This window comes from Bufo gargarizans, chromosome 8 (assembly GCF_014858855.1).
Source record: "Bufo gargarizans isolate SCDJY-AF-19 chromosome 8, ASM1485885v1, whole genome shotgun sequence".
Classification (NCBI taxonomy): Eukaryota; Metazoa; Chordata; class Amphibia; order Anura; family Bufonidae; genus Bufo; species Bufo gargarizans.
Genome location: NC_058087.1, coordinates 12,472,224 through 12,486,423, shown reverse-complemented (window position 1 = coordinate 12,486,423; position 14,200 = coordinate 12,472,224). Strand labels below are relative to the sequence as shown.

General features: G+C 41.9%; 1 protein-coding gene across 2 annotated transcripts in view; it reads right to left on the bottom strand.

Annotated features, from left to right (window-relative positions):
* Window positions 1–14,200, bottom strand: part of STK39 (serine/threonine kinase 39) — a 347,782-nt gene that overhangs the window by 74,175 nt on the left and 259,407 nt on the right. For both annotated transcript variants that reach the window (XM_044303626.1, XM_044303627.1), the window contains exon 16: window positions 4,386–4,454. In XM_044303626.1, coding sequence (XP_044159561.1) covers window positions 4,386–4,454 — 69 coding nt within the window. The remainder of the gene's footprint in view (window positions 1–4,385; window positions 4,455–14,200) is intronic.

Genomic DNA, 14,200 nt, shown 5'->3' with positions numbered 1-14,200 from the left:
AGCCCAGGCTTGTGCACAGAACGTCAACAGAGCAAGGAAAGAAGCTGCCATCACAGGTCATATGACGCTCAGCTAACTAGGAAAATGGGGCCACTGTAGATCAGGGGCCAGCAACCTCCGGCAATACAGATGTGGTGAAACTACAACTCCCAGCATGCTCCATTCACTTCTATGGGAGTTCTGAAAACAGCTAAGCAACTGTGCATGCTGGGAGTCGTAGTTTCACCACAGCTGGAGAGCCGGAGGTTGCTAATCCCTGCTGTAAATGAAGGAAAGGAATTGCAAAACCCCTTACATTTGCTCAGTTAGAAACATACAAAGAACAAAAAAATAACTTGGACAACCCCTTTAAGTAAGCAAACCAATTGTGGTGTAAAAAAGGTAGAATAAAGATTTCTTGCCATGCACCAAATTCATCATCCAGCGTAAGCCACTTTGATAAACTTGGCGTTTCTTTAGACTGTTTGGTCTAGGTTTTCACCTGTGTATATTTTAGATAACATAAGCAAATCTGCCCCCAAGTTTTAAAAGTAGCAAAATTTTGCAAATCTGATCACTTATTATTATTATGTTATGAAATTCATTCACGTTTCGTTTGGTGGTAAAAGCAGAATTGCATTATGGATTCCGTTACCACGGACCATAACGCAATTCTGCCTTTAGAGGCATTCCGTTATTCATTCCGTCACAATAGAAGTCTATGGGCTGCAAAACGGATCCGTCCCGTTTCCGTTATGCAGGGAAGTCCTCTCCTGCATAACGGAAACGGGACAGATACGTTATGCAGGCCACAGACTTCTATTATGACGGAATGAATAACGGAATGCCGTCATAGAATTGCGTTATGGTCCGTGGTAACGGAATCCATAACGCAATTCTGCTTTTACCACCAAACGAAGCGTGAACGAATTTCAAAACATGAAATTCGCTCCTCTCTACTTATTATCTATTCTTCATCTGCACTAAAGATGCAGATTTATACAACCAGTGCATGATGCAACCTTTCTCATGTCAGTAAGCCTGCCTGCAAGAAAGTAAATCCATACTGCCTGTAATTTTACCCTCCCAGGTTTAAATTAGCGTCGCCTCTTCCGACACATATGGAATTTGTATTTTAATAACTTCTTGGTAGATAGAGACTGACTGGGGCGGTACGCTGCCCGTGACTCGGAATCTGGAAGAGGTCCAAGACCGGTTTCCCAGTTCAGAGGCAGCTATCAGCTCCTCGCTGAGGTTTCAAACAGCTGTCAGCAAGTAGGTTTGCTGGCCCTGCATTTCTTTATCCTTGGCTAGACTTAAAGAGTTGTTTTATGTATCAGGGGCGAGCTTGAAGGGATCCAAGTCACAGAGCAGAGAAGTAAAAGTGACATACTGTGAGATCGTATTTGCATGTCATTATACAGAATGCCTGGCTGCAGCTGCACTGCCATATACTGCAGGATTATGTGGTAAAAGCGATTTTAGTATCTCCCAAACACAAGGGGAATTTTGCAAACTTTAAATTATTCATTGAACACCGCCATGTTTTCACGCCGTAAGGGGAAAAAAAAAATAACAAACATAAACCTGCCAAGAGCCTTCACATAATTCTGGGGCTTTTCTATATTTCTTGAATGTGCATAAATTCATCAGCAATCCAAAGAAGCTCAACAACCTTCAGTGCAAACTCTGGTTCTTTCAGCTGAGTCAGTGAAAACACAGGATACTTAGGCCCAAATTTACATATTTACGAACATCTTTCCACCATTAAATCCCTCTCAGCCTTCCATGACCTTCTTTCCACATTATCCGCGTGTATATATCCAATGGCAGAAAACTACTTAATACGATTCTACAATTTTATGATATGCAAATGACTAAACCTGTGAATTTCCAACCCGGTAATAGCTGTCTAGATGTCTTTCAAGAGTGGAAGGTTGTATATCTGTCAGGGTTGACCGATATTGCCTAGTTTAAAATTTAATTGCCCGATGTTAGATTTCTTAATGGACAGAACAGTGTACGACCCATGGTGGTATCCTTTACGATCTCCAGCCAAGACTGTATGTATGTATGTAATAAAATACAGTTAGTATTAAAGGCAAAAACAGCAGAGGACGGGTTTCTTTGAAGGGACAGTATAAATTTATAAAGACATGCTCATGAGCTATCTCGGGTGCTGCAGCTAAGCTCTATTTGCTTTAATGGGGTTGAGCTGCAGTACTAGACACCACCAGTGGAAGATGGTAATATCAGTCCCGAAATGTCAACGAGTGACAAAGCCCTTGCTCATTAATCCAGATAATTAGATAGAGAAGGTTTAAGTAATTTGCTAATTATATTCATCATGAGACAAAGTATTGTGCTTTATGTTTGTTGGTTCCATTGACTTTCAGGATGCCCCTTGCATTCTTCTCGACATGGAGCAGTGTAAGAAGAAACATGAATTATTGCAGGCCTTTAGTTTTCACTTGGCGATGTCTGCTGCAGGAGAAGACATAGTATATATACAGACAAGACATTACAAGCCGTCTTTGTGTTTGAAGAGGGAACATGATAGCTACTAAAGTCCTGTTATTACAGCAGCCTTAACAGTGATAACAAGGGCTTGTGGAAAATGTGGGACAAAACGGCTGTTGGCCACATTTTCCTCATTGTCTGCCAAAACGTCTATCTAGTGCTGGATTGTGAGTGCTGTGGATTTCTGCTCATTGAAATACTTAACACTGAAAGCTACTAAAGTCCTGTAATTACAGCAGCCTTAACACTTAATATTCAAGCAGTGTGTAGGAATATACTAAAATGGGAGAGATGACAAAGAAGAGTGTCTAGTGTAATTTGAAAAAGAGCCTTGATGGAACAGTGACTATAAACGGTGTACAGCTCCACTGTACCTATAACATGGAAGACAGTGATAACTTCCTGTTAATGAATAACGAAGAATAGGTCTGTAGCATATATGGCTTAGCTTCGAAGGAAAAGGCTACACAATGGTAACTTGCTAGTTATCCCTAAGGAGATGATGGCACATATCACTTTAAAGGGGTTGTTAAACCCTGGAGAACTTTTCTGCAGACCTCCTACTTACCTGATCGCTACTGCTGGGTTCCAGCTCTTCGCTTAGCCAGAGAGGCAGCTACTGAACATGTATAAAGCTAAGTATGATTACCACAGTGGGTCTGGCAATGCTGGGGACGAACAACTCCTTAAAAAAGACTTTCATTCCCATGACAGTTTTCTGGTGTTAAAAAGTCCCAAACCTGTGTCTGCGACTTTTTTTAACGCTATTGCAACAAATTTTTGTTACAAGTGGCGCTTCCAAAAAGAAGGATTGGTGAAGGTGGGGAAGGACTTTTATCTTCATTCACATCATTTTTCTAGTGTGAATGAAGACAGAAATCTATGACAGGTAGAAGGTTACCGTACATTTTTCTAGCGCGCGTTCTGCTGCAGGATGCCCCAAAATCTATGACAAGGCCTGCACCTCAGCATAAATTAGGCCCCAAAGGTACAAATGGTATGTAATGCCCCTTAATGTCCTTTTTCAATGTCTAGAGAAAGATATAGCCCCGAGGAAAGCTACTGAGCATGTCAGTCCACCACTGAATGCAGGAGAAGGATGATTAAAACGATTAGTTGGAAATTTTCTATGGTAGATACATTTTCTTTTGCCTTCAATAGCTTTTAGGATGTGGCTGTTTATTAGACTAAGAAGTGAATTATATGTCCGTTCACCGAGTTTTATTAAAAAATAAACTTGTCAAAACAACAAAAAATAACAAAGTAAAGCAGCGATCACAGGAAGGAAAAGAAACCCTAGCCAAACATGCTCGTAAGAGCTTAATTAATAACAATGTTATAGCTTTGGATAGCAGCTTCATTTTGGAGGAGGAATGTCTTAGAGAATATATCAAAAGCAAGCTGCTTGAATAATTAACCGAAAGCTCCGCTACCCCAGGTGAGAGACGGCGCAAGCACAAACAACTCTGCTTTCCTATCTTAATGCCACAACACACTTAAAGTCGTCATCTTCACATTTCTCATTTGTATCTCTGCAGTATACTCTAAATAAAATTACAAAAACACCATAAAGATTAGCGGGATGATTGGCCTATCCGCTGCTTAGGAAACCCATAAAACTTGCTTCTCTTTAAAAGATTCCAATGTCTAATAAAAGGAAAATAGCCCAGCAGTCAGGAACATGGTAACAATAGAATATAATTGCAAAAGTAATTTTTATTCTCTAAAATCGTCCTTGTAGTTTGTGCTTTACGCCAGAAAACATCTATGGAGGCATTAGCCTGGTGACAGGATCCCTCCGAGATATGAGGGAGGTTAAATGTAATTATTTCCTTGAAATGCTAAAGTAATCATGTAATAGTTCCAAGAAAAAAAAAATCATTTACCTATAACTACATCATGACCGTCCACAAGGCCTGCCGAGAAAAGTTCCTGCGAAACACCATCTGCTGTATCTGTGGAGAGAGACAGATAACTCATCAATAATACCTCCAGAAAAATAATGTCACTGTCATTCAGACCAGAATACTATAGCATTTGTGCCGAACCTTAAAGGGATTTTCCAGGTTGCATAAACAGCCTTTAAAAAAATCATTTATGAAGGTAGTTATAATTTTGTAATGTATTTCTTTTACCTTTATTGCTCCTATACTCCAGTCTGGGCTATGGTCACATGACCATGTCCATGCAGCTCTTTCTTATTTCCTGTGATGCTATGTCCATGGGCGGGGAAGTAATAGGGGAGTGTCTATGTAAATAGTAGGGTGGGAGGAGCTATAAACTAGCTGGGTGTTGTTAGGGGCAGTGCTGGAGCTGTGGCAGAGAATGGAGACACGGGTGATGGGATTGGTTAGCACCAGCAATAGGAAGTGCTACATACATTTGTTTACATTAGGAGTAGTGATGATTTATAAGGGTGACCCTCACAGATAATTTTTTCTTTAGTGAATAGAGTGGTGAACTTTCATGTGCACTACTGCTCCATTTACATTGGGGACATAGGGACTCAGAGTGCTCATCCTGCTGGGACCCCCCTGTGATCAGTCAACTGCAATCTGCAGGAAAGCAGGGGCATAGCTAAAGGTCCATGGGCCCTGGTACAAGAGTTCAGCTTGGGCCCCCTACTTTGTGGCAAGGGACAGGGAAACACATAGCCTTCGTGCCACCTGAGGCAAAAATTGAAACAGCACCCCCCCAATCCAAATTCTTGACCTAACCCCTTCCCTTCAACCAGAGGTGTAACTTGACCAGCATGTACTTTCTATAATACCAGTGTCCTCTTATATGGCACAAGGGTATTTGTCATTAAGAATTATCGTTAAGAATTGTCGTTAAGAATTATCTTCATAATAAAGAAGAACAATGAGTCCTGGAAGTGATGATATGGCCACCACAGAGTCCAGATCTCAACATCATCCAGTATGTCAGGGATTACATGAAGAGACAGAAGGATTTGAGGAAGCTTACACACACAGAAGATCTGTGGTTAGTTCTCCAAGATGTTTGGAACAACCTCCCTGCAGAGTTCCTTCAAAAACTGTGGACCTAGAAGAATGGATGCTCTTTTGAAGGCACCAAATATTGATTTGATTTCTTTTGTTAAGTGCAAACAAAATATCAACTAGTCTATTAGTCTATTAATCTCTATACTGTATGGAAGAGTAGAACAGGGAACCCCCAGTCTATCCTCTATTTACTAAGAATTCCCTAACAGAATAAATTTTGTAGTTTTTGCCTGATCCGTCATGGATCAGCAAAACACTTCCGTTATTGATAATACAACTAGCTGCATCCGTTATGAATGGATCCGGTTGCATTATCTTTAAAATAGCAATGATGGATCCGGCATTAAAACCATTGTAAGTCAATGGGTGCCGGATCTGTTTTCTATTGTGTCCAAGAAAATGTATCCGGCAGTGCCGGCACCACTGACTTGCATTGAGTGTCATGCCGGATTCGTCTTCCTCCGCATTCCCATGGCAGACAAAAAAATTCTGCTTGCAACAGTTATCTGTCCGGTATGGGAACGGAACCAATGGTTGTGGAATGCATTCTGGTGCACTCGGTTCCGTTCAATTCCGTTTTATCCCCATTGACAATGAATGGGGACAAAACTGAAGCATTTTTCTCCGGTATTGAGATCCTCTGCTGGATCTCAATACCGAAAAAGTTAAACGCAAGTCTGAAAGGGGCCTAAACCAGACAATCTCTTTAAGGCCTCATGCACACGACCGTTGTTGTGTCCCGTGTCCGTTGTTCCGTTTTCCATGATTTTCGGTGGACCTATTGACTTTCAATGGGTCCGTGAAAAACTCGGCTAATGCACCGTTTGTCATTCGCGTCCGTGATCCGTGTTTCCAGTCCGTGAAAAAAATATGACCTGTCCTATTTTTTTCACGGACAACGGTTCGTGGACCCATTCAAGTCAATGGGTCCGTGAAAAAACACGGAGGCACACAAGATTGTCATCCCTTTTTTTCCGATCATTTGCATGGCAAACTTGACTTAGATTTTTTTTAAGTTTCCTTCATGTCTGGAGATCCTCCAAAAATAAAGGAAGACACACGGAAACAAAAACGGACACGGATCACGGAACAACGGAACCCCTTTTTGCAGACCGCAAAAATATACTGTCGTGTGCATGAGGCCTAATACTAAGAATATCTAAAGCAAGGCAAGAAAAGGGCTTTTGTCATGAGATGGTAATTAGCAACTTATTGGTCTCAGTAAAACTAAGATGCTCACATTGGAGTTTATAACTGATCTACTTTGTAGAAAAGACAAAAACATATGGTTAAGAACAGAAGCTAACATCTAAAGTACCATCGATGCATAAATAATGCAGCAGTTTTCACTTCAATGTTCTGTTTTACTATCTATTTATGCTGTAGTATAAAGCACGACAATGGATAGGTTGCTGCATAATGTATCAGTGTAAATGATGTTCTTATGTATGGTAACACATTCTCAAACTTCACACTGATACTAAGAGTAATAATATAACACTCGGGAGAGGTTTACTGCTCTACCCTTGCCTTCAGAGTTCAATACTTTATATTGTTACATAAATGGATCTGAATCTGAAATTTATAAGAATTTAAAAAATATATTTTTCTGTATGAACATCCAGTCGGCTTTTTTTTTTTGTAAAAACTTTTCAACAGTTCATAGGCTTATTGCCAACACCCCAATAGCATACATTCTGCTGCAAATGCTGAGCAATTGCCCGTTTTCTTTCTAAAAATCAGATCATCAATTATTATTGAATGTGTCGTGCTGCAATAAGAACATGTATATATCAATTAACCATTAAAGTGTAACTGCCATTCTATTTTTATTTCTGTAATGTATAGGGGCAATGATGCTAACCATTTTTGTGATATACTTTAATTACTGAAATTGTACATTTCTATTAGAAAAATAGCTGTAAAGTGGCCCATTTTGAGCCTTAGCAACGCTCCTCTGTCTTCTGTTTACATAACACAGTCAGTGTTAGCAAGTCTCCGCTGTTATGTAAACAGAAGACAGAGGAGCGTTGCTAAGGCTCAAAATGGGCCACTTTACAGCTATTTTTCTAATAGAAATGTACAATTTCAGTAATTAAAGTATATCACAAAAATGGTCAGTATCACTGCCCCTATACATTACACAAATAAAAATAGAATGGCAGCTACACTTTAATGCATGGCATTGCATCAAGAATACAGTGCATTATTAATACCAATTAATCGTTAGGACACGTGTCGAAGTCAAAATTACCGGGCATTATTACTAAACATAAATGGGGTTCTTAATCCGCAGGGTCCTTTTGGGCACACCTCCACATGGCCTGCCTGGGCATATTTACCTAATTCCCACCCTTGGATTTTAGCTCCTTCACTCACCTACTATCACCATAGTCCAGTCAACATCTGGTTTGACATGGGTCACATGTCCGCTGCCAACGACTGGTGACGTGCCCCTCATTCATCATATCACTGGGTCATGACACACGGGGGACACTTCTCCACTGTGGTCTGTCATTGGCTGCAGTGGCCATGTGACCCATGTCAAACCAGATATTGACACACGAAGAGCGGTGGTGGGGGAGCGATGGAGCCTGAACCCAGTGGTGAGGAACAGGTAAGTATGTTTCCTTCCACAGATCCAGCCATGTGGGAGGGTCTGCTTGAAAGGCTGATGAACAACCCCTTTAAAGGCGTATATTCATATTAAGCAATATGGCATATTTAGATGATATGCCATAAATTCTTGCCAATTTTGAGTCCCACTTCTGGGACTCACCTATTGGTAGAATGAGGTCTAGTGATGGTCGACTCTTAGCACTGGAGAGCTGCCTGCATGACTCATTCTATAACACCCAAGTACTTCAATACAGATGGCCACAAAGGCCTCTCCATTGAAGGCTTTAGAGAAAGAAAATAAGAAAAAAAATATTTTTCATCAGACCTCACATCAGATCCTCAGCTCAGACCCCCATATCAGATCCTCAGATCAGACCCCCAAATCAGGAACTCAGTTCAGACCCCCATATCATTAACTCAGTTCAAACCCTCATATCAGGAACTCACATCAGACCCCCATCACACCTCCATGTTAAACCCCCATCAGACCTCAGATCAGACTTCCATCAGACCTCAGATCAGACTTCCATCAGACCTCAGATCAGACTTCCGTGTCAGACCTCTTTAGGTCAGAGATAAAATAAATAACTTTACTTACCTCTCCTGTTCTGCTGTTCCTCTCCAGTTCCGCTGGTCTCTGCAGCAGTTGCCTTCTCAGGCCCCTGACTGCATGCAGCATCGGGTCATAGTGCGCGCACTACATCCTGATGCTGTAGGCGGTCAGGTCTGGCAGTGCAGGGCGGCCCTAGAGAAGACAAAGTAGGGTGTATACCGGCAGTGCTCAAAGCGCTTCACCCACTCCCTGCACCTAATGCTCACTAGTATTCACTTTATAAGGTACACAGGCATTTTTTGACCCTCTTTTGTGGGAAAAAAAGTGTGTCTTATAAAACGAAAAATACAGTATATGGAGAATGTTGGTCACTGGACAGCCGTTCTCCTGACAGGCGAGACAGAAATAGCCCCTAATCTTCAATAAAGGCAAAGCAGATTCCCAGCTTTGCTTTGAGGCACTACGATTACTGGGGATGGTCATTCAGTATTTGAAGATGGCTATTTCCATATGAATTGATATTACAAGACATAATGTATTCATTCAAATACCTGAGATTTGTCCTGTTATCTTGTTGCCATGACAATATCCATCCATGTGAACTAAGACTAATGAGTGGCCCTTTTTGCACTTATTAATTTGATGCACAAAGGACTGGTCAAAGAACAAATCTGAGTCTAGTGGCTATGCACCCCCCCCCCCCCCCAACCTCTTAATACTACTTACATATAATGAAAACAATCCCATATTTATATCAACCCTGAGGTATGCAATGCTTAGAGAGCACAGATCTCCTTTATCTCTGCTTAAACATGCTTGAAATCTTCTTTTGCTGAGGAAAATACAAATAGACCTGAGAATGTAATATACGCAGTGTTGCTGGGGGAGGAACAGGCAGAAACAGGCTTTCTGAAGAATTGAAAATGTTCAAGAATAACATCAGAATTCATACAAGTTTGCAGAGTTTTTTTGCTTTAGTTAAAGGGGTTGTCCCATTTCAAACCCGCACCTGGATCTGAATACTTTTGTAATTCCACGTAATTCAAAATTTTGTATAACCACTTCAATAAAATAATAAATAAAATTGCGCCACCTGCTGTTTGCTCTTTTTCTAATTTCTCTGTCCTGCTCACAGAGATGGAAGGACATGCTCAGTGCCATTCTTCAACTGCCACCAGCTGCAGCAGAAAGGACATGCCCCTTTAGAAAGTGCACCCTCCCTAAGTTGCTAGCTTTAAATAAATGTAGCAGAGCAATTAGAGCAATAAATGGGTATATCCAGATAACTGTATGATAAGTTAAAGGGCTGTTTCTAAGTTTGTTGGAAAGGGACTGTTATGTAATATATGATATTGGATTTAAATTTTTTACATTAATCATGGGATAACCCCTTTAACAGTCCTAGGAACCCATATGCACAGGTCCTGCAGGGAGAGTATGGACAATACAAATTAGTGGCGGGGGGGGGGGGCTGTAGGAGAGCTATAGAGCTCTTCTGACACTTTTTCATCCACCTACAGCATCACCTGGGCTTTCCCAGTCTGGGAGGGGTGCAAATGGGGAAAGTGCTGCTGCCAACATAGAAGGATGGTTTTGCAGAGAATGCTGTTACTAATGGGGAGGGGGTGCTATTATCAGTGGGCGAAGGTTGAGAAGAGGCATATTACTGCTGCCAGTGAGAGGAGGTGGGACAATTCTTCTACCAGTGTGGGAAAAGTAAGAAAGTGAGACAATGCTGCTTTCAGTAGGGGAGATACAGCATGGGAAAGAGGGATAATGCTGCTGTCAGAGAAAGAGAGGTGGGAAGAGTTACAATGCTGTTGGCACTAATGGAGGGTGGGAGGGGTACAATATCAGTGGGGGAGAGAAGGGGAATAATTCTCTTGCCAGTAGAGTTGACGTGAAAAGGGGCACAATGCTGCTGCCAGTGGTGCTAAATTGTGGTGCTTGTTTGGGGCTTCTGGGGAGAGATTTTGTGCTGCAGGTTGTGGTATTTGGAGTTTCTGGGGAGGTATTTTGCTTTAGTTTGTATTATGTGGTGCTATTGGGGAGATATGTTGTACTGCACTGTGGCATTCGGTGCTGCTGTGGAGATAATACAAGGTGGTATTTGCTTGCAAGTAATAAGGCCTCCTGCACACGAACATTTTTCCCATTTCCGTTCCTTTTTTGCATTCTGTATACTGAACCATTCATTTCAATGGATCCACACAAAAAAACGGAAGGTACTCCGTATGCCTTTCGTTTAAAGATAGAACATGTCCTATTATTGTCAGCATAACGGACAAGGATAGTACTGTTCTATTAGGGGCCAGATGTTCCGTTCCGTTTTTTTTGATCCATTTTTTGAGAACCGCAAAATACTGAAAAAGCCATACGGTTGTGTGAAGGATGCCTAAGGCTGTGGCATCCCCATAGTTTGGCTGGTAATGCCATGGCAGATAAAATTGGAGAAGCCCGGTATGTGTTAAGTGATGTACGCTGGGTCCACTGTCTGAGCCTCTCTACATTCCAAGCATCCTGCATATTATACGCAATGAACAATTTGTTTCCAGAATATGCACTGTTATGTGACACGCTGTTCCCCTGAGAACGCTCGCGCGAGAGATCTGCGACAGAAGCTGTTTCCTTGATACTAAAAAAGCTTCGGAAAATATTTCCCATAAATTGAAATGGTTTGCCAGGCAGCTGCTTAAATTTCTCATTTCTATCTTCCATTAACTGTACCGATCCGGCTGACTGCTGCAGTGGTGAGATACATTCAGACTTGCATGTGCTGAAAAAAACAACTATGCAATACATGAGGATTTGGACAATGTATCTTACGGTTTATATTTTACAGTTATGTAATGTAGCGAAAACTGTTAAAACAAAAAAAAAAAATGAAAATCCATCCCATATTAGTCTGAGTTCACACTTCAGTTATTTGGTCAGTTATTTTGATCAGTTATTGTGAGGCAAAACCAGGTGCGGGTCAAAAACACAGAACAGGTGCGATCTGTGGAGGCTTCACGACACGATTATGAGGCATGTCCTATTCTCGTCCGTTTTGCAGACACGAATAGGCATTTTTATAATGGGCCTCTTGTTCCGTTCTGCAAATTGCGGAAGGCACACTAGCGGCATCCGTGTCTTGCGGATCCGCAATTTTTCGGACCGCAAAACACGGCACGGTCGTGTGAACAAGCCCTAATACAGTACCAGCAAAGTGCAAGAGCAGAAACTGACCTGCTGTGCGATTCCACACCTTATGTAAAAGAGTTTTCCTCATAGACTTCAATGGAGTTAACTGGAAAACCCGGACCAAAAAATTGCACCAAAAACTTGATAGATTTCTGTGCAGTTTTTATGACTTTTTTCCCCCCGTTTTCATGGGGATTTTCTGCGTATAAATCCACGGCATGTGCGTGCAGTCCAAGGGTACTGTGCCACGTTGAGGTCGAGTACTGAGCGGCCGTACGGGCAGCAGCTGGCTCTTGAAGGCCGCATTGTTTAGTCAGTCTGCATTGTCAATGGCCGACAGTACTAGAGGTGCCGCGTGGCCATTAAAATTTTTGACCGACTAAACAATGCAGTCTTATTAGTTTAGCAACAGCCAGCTGCAGCCGTACGGCCGTGCAGTACTCGACCACAACGGATGCGTCGCCATCTGGTTGTAACCTCAGAGTGTCAAGTTAAGGCTACTTTCACACTGGCGTTTCTGGGTCCGCCTGTGAGATCCGTCTCAGGGCTCTCACAAGCGGCCCAAAATGGATCAGTTTAGCCCCAATGCATTCTGAATGGATAAGGATCAGCTCAGAATGCATCAGTTTGGCTCCGTTGCGCCTCCATTCCGCTCTGGAGGTGGACACCAAAACGCTGCTTTCAATGTAAGTCAGGACGGATCCGTTTTGACTTAGACTTTTTTTTAAAAGAATAATGCAAACGGATGCGTTATGAACGGATACAAACATTTGCATTATCGGTGCGAATCCGTCTGTGCAGATACATAACGGGTCCGCACCGAACGCAGGTGTGAAAGTAGCCTAACTCTTTCCTTTCCAGAGTGTGGAGCTTTGAGGGAATACTGATCCCTTTTACAATTAAAATTCGTATCCAGGAATTAAAAAATGTCATGCTTCAATTTCCAAGAACAGCACTACCGGTACAAAGTGCGTTTCTGATACTCAAGTGTATGAAGCTGAGCTGCAGTATAAGTAGCTCATGGATGAGGGTGGTGCTGCTTTTTTTTTTGGAGGGGGGGGGGGGGAATAGCCTGTTTACTAGTCCTAAACAAGTGCAATTTGTGAACTATAAAATCTGCCCAAACTTTAATATGAACTGAGAAGTCTATTACAACGTAACTTTTGTCATCAATTCATGAACACTGAAGTAAAACCAAAGGCTATTGATCAAGACAAGCAGCTCAATTATCGGAAAAAGCAAGCAGACCAAAAGTCCGCCCTGTGTGGTCTTGTTTGTGACCGTGTGCCAAATCTATTAACATTTTTTTTCACTATGATCTTTAAAATAAATCCCACAGAAGGACGAGTCTTAATAATCGCTGTGAATGATGCTTTGTTTTGGCACTTAAATCCTGAGACCAATCAGCGCACGATGGTGAAGCAGGGCGATAATTTATAGGTGAGTAAAAATGTTTCATCACAAAACGACAGCTTGTACTTTTGTAACCTTGAAGAAACCAGTGGAGATTTGTGGTTCCACCAGGCAGGCGTCCACACTCCCTATACTACAGAGCTCTGTGAATACAACAAACGGTTAAAGGGCATCTGTCAGCAGTTTTGTACCTATTGTACTGGCTGACCTGTTACATGTGCGCTTGGCAGCTGAAGGCATCTGTGTTGGTCCCATATTCATATGTGCCCGCAATGCTGAGAAATTTTTCTTCGTTTTTCAGTGATTTTTTTGTTTATGTAGTGTATGCGTGAGGGAGTGGCACCTTCAAGTGTGAATGCGCTCCTAATTTATCTTGGGAGTAGCATTCCTTTGCACTTTTTGTCCTTCCTATCTCAGAGAGCGCCTTGATTAGGTGGTACATATGGGTGTGCTTGCTCCTCTTCCCATCGGCTGCTTGTTGCACATGGAGGTGACCGTATGTGCGGGGTCTGCGCTCCTGAACATAGAAGCTCAATGGCATAGGTAGGTTTAGTGTAGGACCCGCCTGACCTGAGACCACCTTGGCGCTGGGTAGGCGGGCACAGATGTGTTTTGATCAAAATATATTGGCTAAGTGTCTCAGATTTTATCTCAGATATGGACTTTGTCCATATATAGTGCTTGCATCTACTTTACTAAGTGCATTATTACCTTATTTATGTGATTTCCTTCAATAATATGGCCAGGGACATCCGCACATTTCTTTATCATACCGTGCAGGATGTTTTTATCTTTGTTTTTTCAAAGATTTTCATGAGGCTGGAAACTCCCTTCAAAGGAAACCTGTCATGAAGATTTAGACCCTCGATTTGAGAGCAACCTGTTATCCAGGATGGTGACAGCTTCACAATGATGTCCATTTATATTC